Source organism: Aquarana catesbeiana, linkage group LG03 (assembly GCF_042186555.1).
Source record: "Aquarana catesbeiana isolate 2022-GZ linkage group LG03, ASM4218655v1, whole genome shotgun sequence".
NCBI lineage: Eukaryota > Metazoa > Chordata > Amphibia > Anura > Ranidae > Aquarana > Aquarana catesbeiana.
Window position 1 is genome coordinate 141,960,723 of NC_133326.1, and position 24,364 is coordinate 141,985,086.

At 44.5% G+C, this 24,364-nt stretch overlaps 1 protein-coding gene across 4 annotated transcripts in view; it reads right to left on the reverse strand.

Annotated features, from left to right (window-relative positions):
• Positions 1-1,550: 1,550 nt before the first annotated feature.
• The window catches only part of SMKR1 (small lysine rich protein 1), a 31,829-nt gene continuing 9,015 nt past the window's right edge, over positions 1,551-24,364 (reverse strand). For 3 of the 4 annotated variants that reach the window (XM_073619359.1, XM_073619357.1, XM_073619358.1), the window contains exons 2-3: positions 18,699-18,757; positions 1,551-2,046 (exon numbers count right to left, since the gene is read on the reverse strand). In XM_073619359.1, the coding sequence (XP_073475460.1) occupies positions 1,801-2,046; positions 18,699-18,701 (249 nt within the window). In that variant the 5' untranslated portion in view covers positions 18,702-18,757 and the 3' untranslated portion in view covers positions 1,551-1,800. The remainder of the gene's footprint in view (positions 2,047-18,698; positions 18,758-24,364) is intronic. The other variant, XM_073619360.1, reaches the window with a different exon arrangement.

Sequence of the window (24,364 nt, forward strand, 5' to 3'; positions counted from 1 at the left end):
CTGGCTTCAGATGCCCACACTTAAGATGGCTATGGCCTGCTGTAAGTTTATAAAATAACAAACTACTGCTTAAAACTAACAAAACAGACCTTAGTTTACAGACTAACTTTACTAGAATACATTAAGCTTGTGTATTATAGGGGTATTTATATTTAAAAAGTATAATTTCGGCGGGAACACCACTTTAATGGGGGAAAAAAATGAACTTAAATGATTTTTGCAAATGGCTGCAATATAACAAAAAGTGAAAAATGTAAGGTGGTCTGAATACTTTCCGTCCCCACTGTAGGTCGGTAGTCTAATACATCAGTCTTTTAACCACTCCATCTCACTTTCTATTATTGTTTAACTCTAAACACTTAATTTTTGCTCTTTCCTTCTATTTGATCCCACTATGCTTCTTTTTTCTCCCCCTCTTTGTTTCTTCTTCCTTCCCTTTCCTTGTTTTCCCCCCTTTTCTCCCCCCCACCCTCATTTCCCCTCTCTCCCAAATCCCTTCTCCCCCCTCCTCTTTCAAACCCCTTTCTCCCTTGACCCTCATCCCCCTCTCTTCCGCCCCCTCTTTCCATTTCCTTCATTTTTTCTTTTCTTTTAATTCTGTTTTCTTGCACCACACACCTTTTATTAGTGATTTCCAGATGATATACCACACTACCTATACATTTTATAAATGTAAAATTCAGTGGTCCTAGGTGCTTCCCGTGTCCGCTGTGGGAGGAAAATTGCCTTTGGGTGCCTCTGTCATTGCTGCCACACTGCCGCAGTCTCCCCCTTCTCTAGGTTAGCAGTGCCTATGTATCCTTCTCAGAACTCTTATTAATCTTATTCGATATTAAAGAAAATAACCTTCATGTTTTGAAATGTATATCAATAATGGTTTAAACATGAAATTATGATTTATCTCAATATATGCTTATGACTGGCTCCTTCTGAAGAAGCAGAATTGCTGCGAAACCAGTTGAGGACAATCACCAAGACGCATCATATCCGATACCCCACTTCAACACTGGGGGTCACCTTCATTTCTTGTAAAATGGTATGAAGCAGTATACAAGGCTGTAATTATCAATTTTATCCAACTATTTTGTGAATGTGGTTTTGTCCCACAATGTTTTTATATTCTATATATTATTAAATTTCTTTTATATAAAATCATATATACTCTTGTCTATGTCCTTGAGGTACCGAGATAGTCCAAACTTTTTTCCCTTTTTCTAGGGGCACTTCTGAGGTGACCCCAGGCACCTATTTCTATGATATATGGATGATGGTACCCACCCCTATCTCAATAAAAACTCCTAATTAAGTCAATATCCTATTGTTAAAGTAATGTATATTACAAATATATTATTTAATATATTAAATCTAATATGAGATTCCAGTGATTGGGTTTACATATACTTTAACTGAGAAAGGGTGATAAACAAGGCCTACTTGATCAGAATTGGACCAGCTGCCTACTAATCCTAGTCTATATGTATTTTCTGTCTGTGGGAGTGAAATTTCTAGCACTAACATAAGAGAGGAAATTATTTAGATGCAACTAGTCCTTGGAATGGAGATAAATTTAATAAATGGCGAGTGACAAATTAAATATACAACAATTCTTTGAATATAAAATAGCTGAAAATTATCAAAATGCACCAGATAGTTACAATGGCCCTACAATTTATTGTTCTAAAGTCAAAGAAGCCAGAGTGGCATCTAATAATAACATTTAGAAAGATTATATGTCTTGACAATTCACCCAGTTTTCATCATTTTGGCACCAATATTAAACTGGTACGACTAAATGCAAAACTATTTCTTTTTCTTTCCTTTCTTTCCTTTTCTCCCTTTCTTTTTTGGAGCTTCAGGCCAATTAAAGCCTCGAAATTCCAAACAGTCCACAGCATTGTGAGAGATATAGTAAGCATTCAGCATGGCAGCAGGGCTCAGTATGTCCACTTCAGGTTTGGGCTCTTTACTCTTCTTTGTTTTCTTTGACTTCTTTCCCTTTGTTTTCTTTGAACTGGCAGACCCCTTCGATTTGGCACTTTTAGTTGGCTTTAAAAAAAAAGTAATTAATTTGTTAAACATCTTGCCGTATTCTTGTGAGATATAAAGTATATTATAGACACTGAAAATGTACTGTAGTTGATTTTCAAGCAAATAGCCATATACAATGTACTAAGGGAACTCGGCTACATGCAGTATACAGCACTGTGTTCCCACAGTGATATGGGGACTTCCGGTCCAATTCCCAGAACAAAATCAAGTCCATTCATCTTTATCAATGAATACAAGTCTTCTTCTGAATTGCTGAGGTAGAGAGGCAGGCAGATGTCACGATTGCACCTCAGCCATTCAAAGGAAGCCTTGTATTCATTGATACAAATACAATAAATACAAAACTCTCAGTGAATGGCAGAGGAGTGCGCAGCCAGACTTTATTGGGTTCTAGGAACGGGACAGGAATTGCCCGTACAGCTGCTGGAACACAGCGCTCTATATTATATGTAGCTGATACATACAGTTTATAGAGTTCTGACAGTGGGCACATGTATTAGTAAAGGAAATAGTTGGTTTGGACCTGCTTGGCCCAAACAAACTGGAGTTACTTTAAAGTGGATGTAAACCCTCACATATACCCAGTGAAGTGAACAGCCTCAGATGATGCACAGATATTAAACATATCTCCCTACATAAGTTTTACATGTGTATCTGCTGTCTTAAGATTTATATACTGTTAATAAAGCGCACGTCCCGTTAGAATTTTTTCGTCCTGTTGCAGCAGGGGGAGGGGAGTCTTGCCATACATTGTGAGACAGCTGATTGGAGGAAAGGCACCCCCCCCCCCATATTGGCAGAGACTTGCAGAGCTGTGCTGTGAATTGACCAGCTGTCTGCTAATCTATTTATAGAACCCGTCCTGGCACAAAATACAGCCTGATTTTATCACGTGTCAGAGAACTTGTCAGAAGCTATGCTGATAACAGAAGAACGGAGCAGGAGAAAGCCACAGGACTTAGGGCTTTGGAGAGAGATAACAAAACACTGCAGATATGTGCCCAGCTCAAATTTCATGAATCAGGTTTACATCCACTTTAAAGCAAAACTTAAAGAGGAAGTAAACATCCCTTGATTGTATTACCTGATCCTCCGCTCCTGCAGTCTCTTCTGCGCTGCTATAAAAAGGCTTACCTATGGGTACTGTAAATATCTCCTAAACTTGCACCGTTTAGGAGATATTTACTTTATACGCTGCCGATGACGCCATCGATACTTGCGCTCTGAAGGAATGGCCGCCAATGACCGGCGGCTCCCGCGTGCAGTGTGTACTTCCTGTTTAAAGCAAAATTATTTTTTTTTTCATTCTAGAGTAAGGGAGGGTTATAACCCCGTTTGTTTTGTTTTTTTCTTTTTGCCACCTTTGGCCCATTGGGGAGATTCCCCATGACTTTCTGTTCCATAGTTCTTGCATCGGTCTTGAGTAAACGCCAACTTTCGGATTTTTTCATACCTATACGGGGAGATACACTCATAGGACAAAGGATGCCTTGGAGTCACTTACTGACCTGACCTGGAGCCTTATTTAACCAGTTACCAACCGGCCCATAGCTGAATGATGGCTACAGGGCGGTTGGATAACTCTGGAGGGCGTACAATGACGTCCTCCCAGAGAACCACTCCCGCGCCCCCCCAGGGCACGCACACGGGAACATCTGTGTTCGCCGGGTTCACGGGACCCAGCGCAACACGGATCGCGGTAAAGGGCCAATGACAGCGGCCCTTTACCACGTGATCGATCCGTCCAATGACGGAGCGATCACAAGTGTAAACTATGCTGGGTCATCAGGAGTTCATCACTCCCCTCTCCTCACACCGATGCAGCGTGAGAGGAGAGCTATACAGTGTCAATCTGTAAGTGTTTGATATATATCAGTGCCAAAGCAGCGCCACAACAGTGTCATCTGTGCAACATCAGTGCCACCAGAGCCACACCAGTGCCACTACAGTGCAAACCAGTGCCATCTGTGCCAATCAGTGCTGCCTGTGTGCCACCAGAGCCACACCAGTGCCACTACAGTGCACACCTGTGCCCATCAGTGCCACCTGTGCCCATCAGTGCTCATCTGCACCACTGCAGTGCCGCCTGTGCCCACCTGCACCACCTCTGCCACCAGAGCCACACCAGTGCCACTACAGTGCACACCCGTGCCCATCAGTGCACCTGTGCCCATCAGCGCTCATCTGCACCACATCAGCCTCACCAGCCACCAGTATGGCAAAAAAGATATTTTACGACCGAGGAGGTCTACCAGCGTCTAAGCATGAGCGATGAGAGCAGCGGGGAGCTCTGAGTCTCAGTCCGATTCGGATTCGACCTGTGAGAAACAGCGGGTCTGATACAGAAGCGGAAGAGGAACGTGTGCCCGTGAAAAGAATGTGTTCTGGCGTGGAGCAGCAGCCTACTAGCAGCAGCGCAGGGCCGTCCACCTCGAGCGCAGTGCCGTCTACCTCGAGCGCAGTGCCGTCCACCTCGAGAGCAGTGCCGTCCACCTCGAGAGCAGTGCTGTCCACCTCAAGCGCAGTGCCATCCACCTCAAGTGCAGTGCCACTGTAACAAAGGCCAGGCACCAGTAGGGTGTCATCTCAGCCCCAAAGGGATAGGGGCCATGCCAGCCTTCCCTATGCCCTTCAAAACCCCCTGTGGCTTCCCCCTAATTCCAGAGCAGCAAATATCCCCCCTTTTACCGCCCAGCCAGGTGGCCAGGTGAACATCGATGATTTTGTCATGCTTGATTTTTTTCATTTGATTTTCACCGAAGACTTATTATCGTCCATGGTGGACCAGTGCAACCTCTATGCACAGCAGTACATAGTAAGCAACCCTGGCTCTAGTTATGCCCATTCCTTTTGAGTAGAGAGAGCTTACCATAGAGGAATTCAAAATTTTCTTAGGCCCCATCCACCACATGCCACTCTTCTCATCGATTATGCCAAGATCAAGATACCTTTATGATTTTGCACTTCCTCCACTACAATGACAACATCCAGTGCCCTCCCCGAAATGACCCAGCTTTTGACAAATTATTTAAAATTCGGCCACTCCTATATATCTCCATTGATGAGTCCCTTGTAAAATTCTCAGGCAGGCTTGGCATCAAACAGTTTATCCCCAGCAAAAGGGCCCGATATGGGGTTAAAATGTACAAACTTTGACACCGAGCCACGGGGTACATTTAAGCCTTCCGGGTGTACGAAGGGAAGGACTCCCAACTGCATCCCCCTGAATGTCCAGAGTATATTGGAGCTAGCGGCAAAGTTGTCTGGGAGTTTGTTTATCCACTCTTTGGAAAGGGGTACCACCTTTATGTGGATAATTTTTATACAAGTTTGCCCCTCTTCCGCAATCTTCACCGGAGGGATACCCCAGCATGTGGTACCATAAGAGCCAATAGAAAGGGCTTCCTGCAAAAACTGGTCAATGTAAGGCTACGACGAGGGTAGACAGCGTCTTTGTGGAACCAGGAGCTATTGGCTGTCAAGTGGAGGGACAAACAAAACGTCCAAATGCTCACGACGATTCATAATGACACCTACGTGGAAGTCTCCAGAAGTAACGGCCCAGTCCAGAAACCAGCTTGTATCTATGACTATAATTTATTTATGGGGGAGTGGACTTCAATGATCAGATGATTGAACCCTACCTTCCCACAAGAAAATCCCGTCATTGGTATAAAAAAAGTGTCCATTTATTTTTTCAGTTTGGCCATGTATAACACTAATCTACTGAGACCCCCGTATCCTATCTGCACTACCAGGAACAAGTAATCTCCGCCCTTTTGTACCCTGAAAGCTCACCAGAAAATATTCGCTCTAATTCCATGAGCAGACTCCACGAACGCCACTTTCCTGACAAAATCCCCCCTCTGTGAAACAGGCCACAGACGTCAGAAGAAATGCTGGGTGTGCTCCAGAAGAGGAGTTAGAAGAGACACCACGTATTATTGTCCTCAATGTCCTTCCCAACCAGGCCTCTGTATAGGTGAATGTTTCCGCCGTTACCATACTTCTCTACATTATTAGGGAAGTACGGTAAACATAATTCTCATTTCCTGTCATTTTCCTCCACACCCCTTATGCCACTGCACTGAACTGTACATACCTCTGCCTTGTCTGGAACGGACCCTGGCCTGTTATACGACCAAGCTTCTGCCTAACAATAAACATACCTCTGCCTTCTCCAGAACTGACCCTGGCCTGTTATACAACCAAGCTTCTGCCTAACGCTAAATTGTACCTACCTCTGCCTGCTCTGGAACTGATCCTGGACTGTTTGACCACGTTTTTTGCCTGCCTCTTGGACTGATCATTTACCCTGCTATGCTAGTGGGAACACAGGGGTCTCACATATGTGAGGGGCTCCAGAAATGTTTTTCTGGATGAAGAAAAATAATTTTTTAGTTTTCTCATTCCCAGATTTAGGGTCTGGAGACTCGGAGGCTACAAAGAGATTTGGGTGGGAGAAGCCTCTACCCCTGTCCCCATTCTTTCCTGGCCTGCTACTGGGACCATGTTCCTGCTTACTACCAGGGCCAATATTTTGGCACTGCTGGCAATGGCTCTACTTGCACTGACCCTGGACTGTATATGTACAGTATCCCTGCCTGTACTGACTATAGACAATATTCCTGCCTGCTGCCTGGACAATTCCGTTCACTGTCGCTGACCACATCCCTGCCTACTACCTGGATCAGGGCTCTCCTCCTGTGGACAACTGCACTACTAAAACCACAGGTAAACTTTTGTTTACCCTTTGCTCAGCAGAATGTATTTTAGGGTGTAACTCTTGGTATGTTCATGCTATGTGTTAGAAATATGAAGGGCCTTCCAAAATGTGATAGATTGTAAGGAAATTAGATGTGTAATTTATGCTCCTAGAACGCCTGAATGTGCTACTTCAATGTTGGGCCTCTGTATGTGGCCAGGCTGGAGTAGCAGAATATATTTTGGGGTGTTATTTTTGCTATGTACATGTTATGTGTTGGAAATATCTTAAAAATGGAAAAATTTGTGTAAAAAAAAAATGCGCTTTCATTTTTTTCCCACATTTTCCAAAAACTTCTGGAAAAAAATGAACTGTTTAATAGACTCATTATGCCTCATAGATTATATGTTGGGGTGTTTGCTTTCCAAAATGGGATCACTTTGTGGGCATTTCCATTGTCCTGGTGCTCCAGGGCCTTCAAAAGTGTAATAGGTGGTTGAGAGATTAGATGTGTAATTTATGCTCCTAGAACGACTGAATGTGCTACTTCAATGTTGGGCCTCTGTATGTGGCCAGGCTGTGTAAAAGTCTTACACGTGTGGTATTGCCATACTCAGGGGGAGTAGCAGAATATATTTTGGGCTGTCATTTTTGCTATGTACATGCTATGTGTTGGAAATATCTTAGAAGTGAACATGCAAAAAATTTGTGCTAACACCGTTAAAGTCTATGGGACACAAATGTGAAAAATCAAAAGTGCTAATTTTAAAGGCTTATATGCAAGTTATTGCCATAAAAAGTGCTTGGGGACCAGGGCCTGCCCCAGGGGACATGTATCAATGCAAAAAAAAGTTTTAAAAACGGCTGTTTTTTCGGGAGCAGTGATTTTAATAATGCTTAAAGTGAAACAATAAAAATGAAATATTCCTTTAAATATCGTGCCTGGGGGTGTCCTTAGTATGCCTGTCAAGTAGCGCATCTTTCCCATGTTTATAACAGTGCCAAAGCAAAATGACAGTTCTAAAGGAAAAAATTACATTTAAAACTGCTTGCGGCTGTAATGTATTGTCGGATCCCGGCAATATAGATAACAATACCAAAAAAAAAATGGCGCGGATGTCCCCCCCCCAAATCCACACCAGGCCCTTCAGGTCTGGTATGGATATTAAGGGGAACCCCGCACCAAAATTTTTTAAACAATGGCGTGGGGGTCCCCAAGGCACTATATACTCTGAGTATATATACTATACGGCCTGCCCTATATACTCTGCAGAAAAACTGAGCCTTAGGTGTTGGTGGTACCAGAACACTGTAAGCCCTCACAGTTACTCTTGTTGGAGCAGGAATGGGCCCTGAAATAATATATCAAAAATTGTAATTACATGGCCTTGTTAAACAGGGGCAGAAAAAGTGGGCTTTGGGTGGTGGTGGTGCCAGAACACTGTAAGCCCTCACAGTTAATTTTGTTGGGCGCAGGAACGGGCCCTACGTTGAAATATTATATCAAAAATTGTAATTTCATGCCCCTGTTTTTTTTTAATTCCTTACTTCTTTATTATAAATATTTCAACATTACAAACCAAAATATATTATTGGATATAGTACTTATCACTTATACAGTTTGTACATAAATTCCTTATTTCGAATACCAAACATATGGTCTATCCACAGCAAATTCTGAAATTTTTCTATCTTTTTATTACATATATTCTCCAATCAATATAACAAGTATTTAACCACAAATAATAACAACATACAACAAAACATCATACACAAAAAAAAAAAAAAAAAAAATTTCCCCAGCACAAGCAACTCGGATGACTGTTCCATTTCCTGCCCACTATAGTATTCTATGCATCTATACCTATGTGAAAAGTTACCTTGGCTGGTTGCTTAGGTCAGTAGATTCTTCTCTCCCCGCTGATTTTGCCCTCTACCTCCATTTTCTGTCTGGTACCAAATTCTCTATCCCTAATTATACTTGCCCACCCTACTAAAGATCCGCAAAAACCAGTGAGGATGGGGCTAACCGTGGAACCGAGATCCATGGCTTCCACAGTTTGTACAGGTAATTGGGTATGCCTCTGTTACAATAGATCTGTTGTTCCTTCAGAATATTGACGTTTACATGAAGGCGCCATTCCTCAAAGGAAGGTGCACTTGGAGATATCCACCTTAGGGCAATTAGCTTTCGTGCCAAAAACAGTAGTCTGCTAACTGGTATAAGAATCTCATGGGGCATAAGTTCTTCATCAAGGTAGCCCAGCAGGCACGTTTTAGGGTCTTTATGGATATATGTCTTAAATGTATCATTAATTGTATTCACCACCTCTTGCCAATATTTAGCCAGTTTAGGACAATTCCACAACATATGTAGTAAATCAGCAGGTGATTGTTGGCACCGTGGACAGTCCGGGGAATCACGCCTGCCCCACTTAAATAGTTTGACCGGTGTTCTATATACCCTGTAAATTATAAATAATTGGGTCAGACATTGTGCTGGTGATAATGAGACTAGGGGTACCCTTTCTAATATTGTTTGCCAAGTTGCATCTGAAATATCCCCTATATCTAGCTCCCACCCTCTTCTGCCCGGGCTAGCACCCTCATCTCGATATGATCTCATAAGTTGACCATATAGAGATGAGATCAAGCCTTTTTTTTTCTGTCATCCGTGCTAATAAAGTTATAAGTGGCATTGGTTTTATCACTTAAACTGAGATTGGACCGCATGTCGTAGTTGTAAGTATTTAACAAAATTATGATGAGGTAAGTGAAAAGATTCCTGCAGATCCTGAAAGGAGCGTAGAATATTGTGTGAGTACAACTGTGTTATATATTGGAGGCCCTTAAAGCGCCAGCTTTCAAATCTCCTCAGTTTACCTAGTTCTTTATATTGCCTATTCCCCCAGAGTGGTGAATACTCAGAAGCACCTGCATATTTCATTATGCTCCTCATTTCCTTCCAAACTCTATTCATGAGTATCATTGTTGGGCTCTTACAGGTATAAGCAAAGGCCCCAGATTCCAGCTGGGCCAAGAGGTTATAGTGAGAACTGTTACTTAGCAGTAGGGCCTGAATAGAGTCCTCCCAGTTCACAGCACCCCAGCCAGCAAACTGCTGAAGCTGGGCAGCTATAAAGTATAGTCTGGTGTGGGGTATCGCCAGTCCGCCCCCATCCCTTTCTCTCTGGAGAATTGACAACCTAATCCTGGGATTTTTTCCCTTCCATAATAACCTTCGAAAAATTGATTCAATCTTTTTGAACCATTTGAGAGGTATCCATATCGGTGAGTTATGAAAAATATATAATAATTGAGGGGCCCAGATCATTTTTATAAGGTTTGCTCGACCCACCACCGATAATGGCAACTTAGTCCATGCCGTACTCTTATGCTGGAATTTAGTAAGAATAGGAGATAAGTTATCTGTCAAATAATTTTCTACCTTGGAATGTATCATTATTCCCAAGTATTTAAATGAAGAAACAATTTTAACCTGAGGAGCCTTTCTTAGCATGGACAAGCTAGGGTTGTCTAAAGGGAGCAAAACAGATTTATCCCAGTTAATGATATATCCCGAAAGCATGCCAAAATTTTGTATAAGTGCCAATAAAGATCTTAAAGATTTATCGGTATCCCCAAGAAAGAGAAGAGCGTCATCTGCATATAGAAAGATTTTTTCATTCCTCGTTCCTCTAATAAATCCGCAGATTGATTTTGATTGTTGGATGGCTTCAGCCAGGGGTTCAGTGGCCATTGCAAATAGCAGGGGAGACAGGGGACATCCCTGTCTTGTTCCTCTGTATGATGAAAAAGATTCAGATACCATACCATTTATTTGCATACAGGCCCTTGGGATAGAATACAACATTTTAATCCACCGTATAAATCTTTCCCCAAGGCCAAACGCACCCATCACTTCCCACAGGTATGTCCACTCGACGCTGTCGAAAGCTTTCGCCGCATCGAGTGACAAAATCGCTCTGCTCCCAGGGTTATCAGATGGTAATTGCGTGTTTAAGTATAGCCTTCTCAAGTTGGTTGCTGTAGATCTTGTAGGGATAAAGCCACACTGGTCTTGGTGAATCAATCCCTGTCCCAAATGCCCCTGTTAAACGGGCAGAAATATTGGGCTTTGGGTAGTGGTGCTACAACATTGTAATCCCTCACAGATACTCTTGTTGGGCGCAGGAACGGGCCCTGCTGTGAAATATTAGATCAAAAATTGTAATTACATGCCCCTGTTAAACGGGCAGAAAAATTGGGCATTGGGTGGTGGTGGTAGTGCCCTAAACCAAAAATATTGTTGGGAGCTAGCATCATCAAGATTGAGGAGGAAAAGGATAGTCAGCATAGCCAGTCTTCAAGGGATCCCAGATCCATGGCAAATTCAATCAGTTACATCAGCATCAGGTGCTTGATAGCTGCTGATCCAAGACTGGTTCATTTTTATGAATGTGAGCCTATCAACGGAGTCTGTGGACAGGCACACTCTTTGATCCATTACAAACCCTTCAGCTGTACTGAATGTGCGTTCAGAAAGCACGCTGCATGCAGGACAGGCCAGTAGCTCAACTGCATATTGAGCAAGTTCTGGCCAGTTGTCCATCCTCAAGACCTAGTAACCCAGTGGATGCTCTGTTGGAAAGGTCTCCAAGTCTGCTCTTGCCCCTAAATATTCCTGCACCATATAATGCAGATGCTGGGGATGGTTGCTTGAACTGATCAGACCTTGGCGCTGAGGACTGAAAAATTGTTTAAAGGCATCGGTCAGCTGGCCACCTTTTCCACCGCTCTTCCTCTGACTGAATGAAGCCTCAGCAACACGTTGTCCAGCACCAGGAAATGGTAACCTCCCAGGGTCTGGAATTGCGTTGCACAAACCTTTCTTCAAGGACTCCTGAAGATGTTTCATCCTCTGCTCCTCTGCGAAGGCATAATTTTTGCAACTTTACCCTTGTAACATGGACCAAGAAGGGTTGCCAGCCAGTAATGATGCCGCTCCTTGATACCATGAATCCTAGGGTCCTTTTTCAGGCTTTGCAGAATCAGGGAGGCCATGCAGCGTAAGTTTGCAGAGGCATTCGATTCTGAGTCCTCTGGGTCACTAAGGATCACATTATCCGTAACTACCACGTACACGTACCACGTACAACTCCTTGGGTTTCTGGGGACTGAAAACCATCCCTTGAAGACTGCTGCTGAGTGTTATCCTCTATATCCATACTGACACAATCCTCCTCCTCCTCTTCTTCCTGTGTGTTTGGAGGGCCTGCAGGAACTCTATCTGGATAAAGGGGGCCTTGAGAGGAACGGAAGTCCCCCTCTTCCTCCTGCTGTTCTGCCTCAAGTGCCCTGTCCATGATTCCACAAAGCGTTTGTTCCAGCAGGAAGACTAGAGGGACAGTGTCACTGATGCATGCATTGTCACTGCTCACCATCCTTGTGGCCTCCTCAAATGGTGACAGGACAGTGCATGCATCCTTGATCAGTAGCCACTGGCGTGGCGAAAAGAAGCCAAGCTCCCCTGACCCTGTCCTGGTGTCATACTCGCACAGGTACTCATTTATGGCCCTCCGCTGTGTGTTCAGCCGCTGCAGCATTGTCAACATTAAGTTCCACCTGGTGGGCTGTCACAAATGAGGCGGTTGGTGGGCAGGTTGCATTACCTTTGAATGTCAGCCAGCCGAGCACTGGAATTGTATGACCAGCGGAAATGAGCACAGACTTTTCTGGCCTGCCTCGGGAGATCTTGTAAGCCTGGGTACCTGCTCAAAAACGGATGCACTACCAAATTCAGGACATGTGCCAACCATAGAACATGGGTCAAGTGTCCCTGTCGGTAGGCGGAGAGACGGTTGGTGCCATTGTCGCATACAACCATTCCTGGCTGAAGCTGGCGTGGCTACAACCACCTCTGAGTCTGCCCCTGCAGAGCTGACAGAATCTCTGCCCCAGTGTGGCTCCTGTCCCCTAGGCAGACCAACTCAAGCACCACATGGCATCCTTTAGCCTGATTGCTTGCGTAGCCCCTTGAATGCTTACGGAGCACCGCTGGTTCAGAGGACAAATCTGCAGAAGAGGTCATAGAGGAAGAAGAAGAGGAGGGGGTGGAGGAGAAAGCTGTGGCCACCACTAGCATTTTGGAGGCATAGTGGCGGAACAAGCTCCAACAACACTGAACCCTGTCCTTCATCCTTCCCAGCTGCCAGCATAGTTAACCAGTACGCCATGAAGGAAAGGTAATGCCCCTGCCCATGCCTGCTGGACCATGAGTCAGCGGTAATATGAACCTTACTGCTGACCGCCCTGTCCCACAAGGCCAAAACATTGCCTTCTACATGCCTGTAGAGAGCCGGAATGGCCTTCCGTGAAAAAAATGGTGTTTTGGAACCTGCCACTGAGGTACAGCACATTCCACAAATTCCCGAAAGGGGGCAGAGTCTACCAGCTGAAAAGGCAGCAGTTGCAGTGCTAGCAATTTGGCCAAGCTAGCATTTAGACGCTGAGAATGTGGATGGCTGGGACCGAATTTCTTTTTACGGTTCAGCAACTGGGGTAGGGAAATTTGCCTGCTAAAATCAGTTGGTGGTGTACTGCTAGCAGATTGGCTGCAAGTACTTGGGACACCTATTGCTACACCTTCATTCCTCTCAGTGACGGTTTTTGAGAGGACTAGAGGTATAGTGGGGTTGGAGATCCCAGATGTGGAGCAAGGAGTAGTCCGCCTTTTTCTTTGATGGGGGTCTTTCAAGTGCTGGCCATGCTTGATCCACTTCAGACATAGGTTGCAAACAGCAACGGTGCAATTTGCTGCACACGTGTTGAAAAAGGCCCACACCAAAGAACTTTTAAAAGTCAGTGGGGAGTCAGCAGGGCCCTGCACCTGCGGAGCTCTGCGGTGCGATGCAATAGGGTAGCTGCCCTTAAGCTGCCACCTAGAGGACATCCTGCCTCGTTGGAGTTGTGCCTCCTCCTCACTTTCCTCCTCTCTTCTCTCAGGCACCCAAGTACAGTCAGTGACCTCATCATCCCCTCCCTCCCCATCACTGGAGCAAACTTGGCAGTATGCTGCAGCTGGGGGAAAATGACTGCCAGTTCTGTGGCACCCCTCTCTCTAAGCTCACGTTATTCCCTTCCTCAACCTGTGAACCAACATCGGAGCCTTCAAATTGCTGCGCATCCTCCAGCAGCATGTAACCGACACTGTAGTCGAATAATTCTGGGGACTCCTCCGTGCATGATGGTGGGGCTATGGAAGGAGTGACTGTGGACAAGGAGCCGGTGGAATAGGCCCATTTGGCAGCTGTTTTGGAAGGCAAACTACTCTGAGCCTGGGTGACAGAGGATGATGAGGATGAAGATGGCTTTGTTATCCACTCCACCAACTCTTGTGCATGTTGTGGTCCAATAACACGGCCAGCAGCAGCAAAAAAGGACAAGCGTGCCCCATGGCCACCTGCAGAGGATGCACCATGTCCATGACCGCCACTGTTCACTGTAGACACAGAGGCTGCTTGCCCTCTTTTAGTGGCCTGTGAGCATCTGCCTCTCCTTGGTGGCCTTCCGGACATGATGTATTTTTTTGATGTATTTTTTTTGGTGTTTTGCAACACCACACTACACTGTATTAGATACTGTGTACACCGCCTGAAGTGTATTAGTAAGTGTACAATGGCTGCACTGTATTGTATACTGTGTACACCACCAGAAGTGTATTAGAAACAGTACACCACCAAATGCACTGTAGAAATAGGCTACACTGAATGCAGAGTGTATGTGTGTATATATATATGTATGTGTGTGTGTATAATAAATATATATATATATATATATATATATATATACACACACACACACACACACACACACACACACACACACACACACACACACACACACATACTAGACTGACTAAATATAAATATATATATATATATATATATATATATATATATACACAGTGGGGACGGAAAGTATTTCAGACCCCCTCAAATTTTTCACTCTTTGTTATATTGCAGCCATTTGCTAAAATCATTTAAGTTCATTTTTTTCCTCATTAATGTACACACAGCACCCCATATTGACAGAAAAACACAGAATTGAAAAGAAAAACTGAAATATCACATGGTCACACCTGGATTTGGGGATCCTCTGCCATTCCTCCTTGCAGATCCACTCCAGTTCTGTCAGGTTGGATGGTAAACGTTGGTGGACAGCCATTTTTCAGTCTCTCCAGAGATGCTAAATTGGGTTTAAGTCAGGGCTCTGGCTGGGCCATTCAAGAACAGTCACGGAGTTGTTGTGAAGCCACTCCTTCGTTATTTTAGCTGTGTGCATAGGGTCATTGTCTTGTTGGAAGATAAACCTTCGGCCCAGTCTGAGGTCCTGAGCACTCTGGAGAAGGTTTTCGTCCAGCATATCCCTATACTTGGCCACATTCATTTTTCCCTCAATTGCAACCAGTCGTCCTGTCAATGCAGCTGAAAAACACCCCCACAGCATGATGCTGCCACCACCATGCTTCTCTGTTGGGACTGTATTGGACAGGTGATGAGCAGTGCCTGGTTTTCTCAACACATACCGCTTAGAATTAAGGCCAAAAAGTTCTATCTTGGTCAGACCAATGAATCTTATTTCTCACCATCTTGGAGTCCTCCAGGTATTTTTAGCAAACTCCATGCGGGCTTTCATGTGTCTTGCATTGAGGAGAGGCTTCCGTCAGGCCACTCTGCCATAAAGCCCTGACTGGTGGAGGGCTGCAGTGATGGTTGACTTTCTACAACTTTCTCCCATCTCCCGACTGCATCTCTGGAGCTCAGCCACAGTGACCTTTGGGTTCTTCTTTACCTCTCTCACCAAGGCTCTTCTCCCCCAATAGCTCAGTTTGGCCGGACGGCCAGATCTAGGAAGGGTTCTGGTCGTCCCAAACGTCTTGCATTTAGGGATTATGGAGGCCACTGTGCTCTTAGGAACCTTAAGTGCAGCAGAATTTTTTTTGTAACTTTGACCAGATCTGTGGCTTGCCACAATTCTGTCTCTGAGCTCTTCAGGCAGTTCCTTTAACCTCATGATTCTCATTTGCTCTGACATGCACTGTGAGCTGTAAGGTCTTTTATAGCCAGGTGTGTGGCTTTCCTAATCAAGTCCAGTCAGTATAATCAAACACAGCTGAACTCAAATGAAGGTGTAGAACCATCCCAAGGATGATCAGAAGAAATGGACAGCACCTGAGTTAAATATATGAGTGTCACAGCAAAGGGTCCGAATACTTAGTACCATGTGATATTTCAGTTTTTCTTTTTAAAAAAAAATGTCAACAATTCTGTGTTTTTCTGTCAATATGGGGTGCTGTGTGTACATTACTGAGGAAAAAAAATGAACTTAAATGAGTTTAGCAAATGGCTGCAATATAACAAAAAGTGAAAAATTTATATATATATATAATCAAATACACTGCCACTAACTGAATAACCTGCCTGCTTAATCTAACTCAAGCTATCTCTCTATCCACGTTAACAACACTACACACGGCCGCTCTGTAATCAGCCTTATATAGTGTGGGGCGTGAACTTAGTCCCCCTGAGCCATGATTGGCCAAAGGCGCCCTTTGGCCAATTATGGCTCTCTCAGCAGAGCGTGCTGTGATTGGCCAAAGCATGCAGGTCAGGTGCATGCTTTGGCCAATAATACAGAAATGCACTGCAATCTCACAGTGCATTATGGGGTGTTCCACGGCACTCAAATTTTCCGCAAACGCCCCATAATGTTTGGCGAACGGACGAACACCCGATGTTCGAGTCGACCTGAGCATCGAGCTCATGCCTACTGCAGAGGTTGAAGGTGGTGGGGGGTCAGCATGACCAGTGTTCAGACCATATTCCACAAATTGGTCTGCATGGCTGTCGTCCCAGAAGAAAGCCTCTTCTAAAGATAATGCACAAGAAAGCCCGCAGTTTGCTGAAGACAAGCAGACTAAGGACATGGATTACTGGAACCATGTCCTGTGGTCTGAGACCAAGATAAACTTATTTGGTTCAGATAGTGTAAAGCGTGTGTACTGGCAACCAGGTGAGGAGTACAAAGACAAGTGTGTCTTGCCTACAGTCAAGCATGGTGGTGGGAGTGTCATGGTCTGGGTCTGCATGAGTGCTGCCGACACTGGGGAGCTACAGCTCATTGAGGGAACCATGAATGCCAACATGTACTGTGACATACTGAAGCAGAGCATGATCCCCTCCCTTCAGAGACTGGGCCGCAGGGCAGTATTCCAACATAACGACCCCAAACACACCTCCAAGACGACCACTGCCTTGCTAAAGAAGCTGAGGTTAAAGGTGATGGACTGGCCAAGCATGTCTCCAGACATAAACACTATTGAGCATCTGTGGGGCATCCTCAAATGGAAGGTGGAGGAGCGCAAGGTCTCTAACATCCACCAGCTTCACAATGTCATGATGAAGGGGTGGAAGAGGACTCAAGTGGCAACCTGTGAAGCTCTGGTGAACTCTATGCCCAAGAGGGTTAAGGCTGTGCTGGAAAATATTGGTGGCCACACAAAATATTGACACTTTGGGCCCAATTTTTCACTTAGACGTGTACTCACGTTTGTTGCCAGTGGTTTAGACATTAATGGCTGTGTGTTGAGTTATTTTGAGGGACAGCAAATTTACACTGTTATACAAGCTGTACACTCACTACTTTACATTGTAGCAAAGTGTCATTTCTTTAGTGTTGTCACATGAAAAGATATAATAAAATATTTACAAAAATGTGAGGGGTGTATTCACTTTTGTGAGATACTGTATATCAACACAAAAAATAAGGCTTGCAGCCTGTTCACAACACAGTGCTGCAGTTGGTGCACTGTGGTGCTTTTGATTGTAAATCGCACCCCAGTGCATCTTCACAACAAATGTGCTAAACTAGTAAAAATGCGGCATGTTCTATTTTTGTCCATTGTGTTGTTTTAGGCAGCCCATTCTATTGAATGGGCTGTCTTAACGCAATGCACACTAATGCGGTAAACACACTACAATGGACTTGACTGGTGTGAATGGGCCCTAAAGCCTGGTACACGTCACTAGTCTTTTTTTTTTCGTTCAACCCAGCGGGCTGACAGCTCCGGTCAGAGCCGCTGTACTAACAATCCGATGTTAGTACAGAGATCTCCCCTGCTGTAATATTGTGTTCTGACAGGGGGTGGCCCTCCAACCAGAACACTCTGGTCAGCGTTCTCAGCCATTGGCTGAGAACGCTGATCGGGAGCCGGTCGGCTGCTGGTTTTCCAGCATGTTTGTCTGACATAAGTCAGATTGGCTGCCATACATACAGGCCGAATGTCGACTGTTTTTTATTGAACCGGCTGATGTCACCCGACATTTGGTCCGTGTGTACTAGGCATTACTGAATAATCCTGCATGTGTAATAGCATGCTAATCCTGTAATTAGCCACTGTAGTACTGGCTAATTGAGTTCTTACTATTAGTGGCATTGAGACCCCTTTCACACTGGGGCACTTTTCAGGCGTTTTAGCGCTAATAATAGCACCTGAAAAGCACCTCTCATGCCTGCCCAGTGTGAAAGCCAGAGTGCTTTCACACTGGGGTAGTGCGCTTGCAGGACGGGAAAAAAAGTCCTGCAAGCAGCATCTTTGGGGCGGCGCAGGAGCGGTGTATACACAGCTCTCCAAAACGCCCTGGCCATTGAAAGGAATGGGCAGTGCTGCCAAAGTGCCTGAAAAGCACTTCAGCAGGGCTGCAACACGGGGGCTTTTAGCCCTTTCTTCGGCCGCTAGCGGGGGGTTAAAAGTGCCCCGCTAGTGGCCGAAAAGCGGCGCTTTACCGCCAACGCACCCCCGCCCCAGGGTGAAAGTAGCCTACGGCTGAATTACAACATTAAGCAATAACAACACATAAAGTCACTACTACTATTGTATTACCATGTTGAGCACACTGAAGACACTGTGAGCAAAGTTTTACATTTCTATGATCCCACTTCCTGCAAAAAAATAAGAAAAATTATGTGCGGATAATAAATACATATATTGTAAACTGCAGATAAAGATGTTGGTGTTTTTTTTTTTATAGACATCCTGGCACAAAGATTAATTTATACAATGATTAAATGCTAAAAGGAATACAGAAAACCTTATTTATCCCTGGTTCACACTGGTGAGGTTTTGGAATTGCTCTAATTCAGGGCGATTTCAAAGCTACACATCCATGAGATTTGCAGTGCCGATTTCATTGCACTTTCATTTCATGAAATTGGTAGAAAGTAGTGCAGGAACTTTTTTATTAATCGCTGTGACATAAGTCGCGGTGATGGTTCCATTGCCGGCAATGGGGTGTGACTTGTCATGCAATTTGGAACTGTCAAATCGCATGACAAGTCTCCCCGGTGTGAATAGGGGCTTAAGCTTTTGCATGGTTTATCACTTTTTAAAGTGTATGTATGGACATTACCCAATTTGCCTTCCTCCCCATACTAGAGCATGCCCCAGCATTATTTTTTTTATTTTGCCTTGTTCCTGAGGCAAGAATCTGCCCTTATTACTTGCTGTGATTTCATTACCCGGCTTTGTGGAGGGGCAGCTGCTGAGCTCAGTTCTTATTGACATAAACTTGCCTTCAGAGAACTATATTTCCCCAGAGCCCTTTTCCTATACATAGTGTGTACTCAGATTATTGAAGCCATGTCAGCAACATTGGGGGTGATTCACGAAAGCCGTGCGCCATCAGTAGAGGCGCAACGCTCATTTCCATATTTACGAAATGGTGCTCTGGTAACAGATCACGAATCCTCCATTTACTATAGTGATCCTGGCGCATGGGAGGATGCAATCTGTGCGCCACTATGGACATGGCGTACGGCATCTCCAATTCAGTATTAACAGAAGATGGAAGTGCCAATATTATGGGGTGATGTGAGGAAGTTTAGTAACAACTGCCCAAGTAACAAATATGCCCAAAATAGAATGAGAAAGTAACTTTTTCAGAGAAAGCCTGCTGTGCCTGCAAGTACGTTTAGAACTGCGTGAGTTCAATGTAAGCAGTGCGCATGCGCAAGCGGCTCTTGCGCTCATTCAAATGCGTTTGTTCACTGCGCGGCCAAAATCTTAGTAAATGTTAAGCAACATACATGCATTTGCATGGGTTGAACGGGCGCACCTCTAAACCTGACAAATTTTTTTTTAAGCTGGTTTACTTTTATGTATTGTTTTAAGGAGATTTTCACACAGGTCATGTAAGCATGTTACGTTGCCAACATGTGACATGCACCTTGTTAAAATTATGTAAAAAGACTTTCGCTCCTCTAGCTCCTCCTAAAAGGGCATTTAACCTTCACCCTCTAATGCATATGATTTCCTTGGGCTAACTTTTGCTTTTAAAGGGGAACTCCACACTCCATTCTCCAATGGTCTTGTCTCCCCTCTCCAATCCCTTGGATTTCCATTGGCTAACTTTTGCTTTTAAAGGGGAACTCCACACTCCACTCCATTCTAAAAAGGCTGTGAGCTGCCTTCACCACTCCAAACCACATCCTTTTTCAGAGCACACAACAGGGCCAACTAGGAAAGGGGTGAGAAGAGCGATTGTCCAACCCCCTCCTGAACCATACAAGGCCACATGCACTCAACATAGCTGGCTGCCTAGGGCATGTTGGGCTCAGCCCAATACCAAGGGTGGAACCTGAGCCCCCATACCCATTTTAAGGCCAATAACTAGAATATAAGACAGCCAAGTGGGGACTAGCAAAATTACCAAGTCAGTTCCCATAGACTGCAATGGTATTTGTTGTATAACTTTTGCCCATGTTAGGCTCTTTGTTTTCCCCCCTGGACCGGGGGGTGTTTGTCCCATCTGTAATTTTGTAGCATGCTGGATGATGTGCTTAATTTTGGACAGGGGGTGGCTTATTTTGTGCTCGTTGCATTCAGGTTGTTCTGGGTATGCTCAGGGACTTTGTTTTTTTGCTGTGGCTTTTGGTGTGTGAAATGCATTTGGGTTGGTCTGGGCAAGCTCAGGGACTTTGTTTTTTGTGTGTGTGTGTGTGTGTGTGTGTGTGTGTGTGTGTGTGTGTGTGTGTGTGAGAGAGAGAACAGCGCTTGGATTTTTCTGGGCATGCTCAGAGAGTGTGTTTTTTTGGGTTAGTAATTTAGGGACATCCTTAACAGGTGTACCCACTTTGAAGTTCTGTCTCTACACTGGGTGAACTTGCATTTTGTGTGTTTCGTGGACTGTGCATATGTTTTTAATTGCCTCATTAGCACACAAACCTATGTTATATAAAGATTGCAAATGTCCCACCCCCCATGTATTTTGTTTATGCCTTTGCAAAACAGATGTTTTTTAGAGCATATTTTTGATGTTGTCAATGTTTGTAGGTTGTTAGTTTCATTATGATTTAATTGTCTGTGCTGCATTATTTTGCAAAATCTTCCTCAAGATGTTGTAACTAAAATGTTTAAATCCTTAGACTGCTTTCATGCTGAGGCGCTACAGCACTAAAAATAGCGCCTGTAAAGAGCCTCTCCTGTCTCTCCAGTGTGAAAGCCAGAGTGCTTTCACATTGGAGCGGTGCGCTTGCAGGGCGGTAAAAAAGTCCTGTAAGCAGCATCTTTGCAGTGCTGTAGGAGTGGTGTATACACCGCTCCTAAAGCGCCCTTGCTCATTGAAATCAATAGGCAGCGCCACTGAACCGCCGGCAAAGCGGCGCTTTGCGGGCTGTTTTAACCCTTTTTCGGCCCCTAGCGGGGATTAAAAGCACCCCGCTAGCGGCCTTGCCGCTGACGCCTCGGTGTGAAAGCACCCTTAAGAGATTGTCCATTTGTGAGCGCAGTCATTTTAACTCCTGTTCATTTCCTGCAAAATGGTCAGACCTCAAAACCATATTCTGTCTCAAATTAAAATACATGTGTTTTTTGCTTTCCTTGCTCTTTTCCAAGTCCTGTTTTGTTGACCAATAAAATTTGTAGAAAATGTTTGTTTTATGTGTTTTGTTAATGATTTGTTTTGCAGATGCATGTTCAATCCAAGTAATGCATTTTACATTCCCCCTAAACAATTTTCATGCAACAGATTTCCCAGCTGCAGCTTAACTAGGCTGATTGGCATGGCAAAACAAAAAAAAGGTGTGATTTGTCTAAAAGCTACTTTCCTGGTACCTTCATGGTAGCATATGCATGGATTGTGCGTATGCTGCCATGGATAGGAACCAGGAAAGGAAAATTACAGAGAGGTAAGTATGCAATTTTCAATTTTAGCGCAGTGGTTCTCAGCCTCAGTCCTCAAGTACTCCCGACAGGACATGTTTTGGTAATTTATCTTAGCTAAAATAGCTGTCCAAAATACCAAGCCATTGACTCTGATTTAAAGCACCTGTGCAAGATGAAGGAAAACCTGCAAACATGACCTGTTGGGGGTACTTGAGGACAGGGTTGAGAACCATTCATTTAGAGTACTGAGCTAATATCTAGCTCAAAACAATCCTATTCTAATTGTGGGCATTTGAGGGAAACCAAGTGAGTGTTAGAACCCCCGCTTGTCTTTTTTTAGGTTGGGCTTTGTGTCCCTTTTCTGAAAATTGGCTTCGCTTCCTGTCACATAGCTAAACAAGAAGTGAGAGTAAAACCCTACCGATGTCTTTCCTTGGGGACACACAGGTCAATCTAACTAGTGTTCCCATTTGGCAAATTGCACTCTAGAACTTTGTTGTGTACACCCCAAATTATTAGGTATTTTGAGGTTTATTAAAGGCAAATCCACTCTGCAATACAAGTGTACTCGCTGTAAATCTGAGGGGAAGCACTGGTGATTTTATCATCCAATCATGTAGAAGCAAAGATGCTGTTTTTTTTTCTCCTTGCATGTCCCCCTCAGATCTCCAGCAATTGCACTTCCAAGTGCACTTGTAGTGCAAAGTGGATTTGCCATTAGTAAATAAACCCCAAAGTCCAAGATACCTAATAATTTGGGGTGTACAGAGCAAAATACTAGAGTGCAATTTACCTAATGGGGAAACTATTTAGATTGACCTGTGTGTCCCCCAAGGAAAGACATTGGTAGGGTTTTACCCTCACTTCCTGTTTAGCTATGTGACAGGAAGTGAATATATTTGAAGGAGACACTGGCAAAATTTGGGAGGTGTCTTCACCCTATCAGAGATGCAGACATCCCCAAAAACTGACAAGTCTTCTAAACTCTCTGCACTCTATCCCCAAGAAAAAATAATGCACTATGCAATCTGATTGGCCAATCTCTGTACAACTCAATATTTAGGCAAAATAGGTAAAAGGAAGACGCACTTGAACAATTAATTCAAATTATAGGAAATCAAACAGGCTTTTGCACTAAATCAAATTTATTTAAGATCTAACTGATTGCAGTGTATGGTCACCTTTAACCACTTGCCGCCCGCCCTATTACAAAATGACGGCGGCAAAGTGTTTTGATATTCCTAACCGGACGTCATATGACGTGATCAGGAATATCGAGCCTCTGCGCGCCCCTGGGGGCACGCATCGCGGCGATCGTTGATGCGGTATGTCAGTCTGACACCCCGCAACACCGATCTAGGTAGTCTCTGAGGAAGACTCTTTACCACGTGATCAGCTGTGTCCAATCACGGCTGATCACGATGTAAATAGGAAGAGCCGGTAAATCGGCTTTTCCTCACTCGTATCTGACAGACGCGAGTAGAAGAGAGCCGATCGGCTGCTCTCCTGACAGGGGGGATCTGTGCTGATTGTTTATCAGCACAGCCCCCCCCTCGGATCCCGCCCAGGACCACCAGGGAAGCCGCCCAGGACCACCAGGGAAGCCATCCACACTGGACCACCAGGTATGCCCCTAGACCCCCAGGGAAATACCACTATGTACCCAGGCAGCTGCCAATCTGTGCCCAGGCAGCTGCCAATCAGTGCCCACTCCAATGCCTACCACTGCCAGTGCCACCAGGGATGCCTATCAGTGCCTCATATCAGTGCCGCGTATCAGTACCTATCGGTGCCGCGTATCAGTACCTATCAGTGCCACGTATCAGTGCCACCCTATCAGTGCCGCCTTTCAGTGCCCATCAGTGCCAACCAGTGCCACCCAGTGCCACCCGTGAATGCCCATCAGTGCTGCATATAAGTGCCACCCATCAGTGCTGCCTACCAGTGCCCATCGGTGCCACCTCATCGGTGCCACCGTATCAGTGCCTGTCAGTGCCGCCTTATCAGTGCCCATCAGTGAAAGAGAAAACTTACTTATTTACAAATTTTTTTTAACAGAAACAAAAGCAAAATTTTTATTTTTTTCAAAATTTTCGGTCTTTTTTTATTTGTTTAGCAAAAAATAAAAACCGCAGAGGTGATGAAATACCACCAAAAGAAAGCTCTATTTGTGGGAACAAAATTATAAAAATTTAGTTTGGGTACAGTGATGGATGACTGCGCAATTGTCATTCAAACTGCGACAGCGCTGAAAGCTGAAAATTGGTCTGGGCAGGAAGGTGTCTAAGTGCCCTGTATTGAAGTGGTTAATGATCAAGATCTGAAAGAATGTATTTATTGGGTTTAGAAACTCTTCTCTGTTCTTTGTAATGTATTGAAAGATTTGG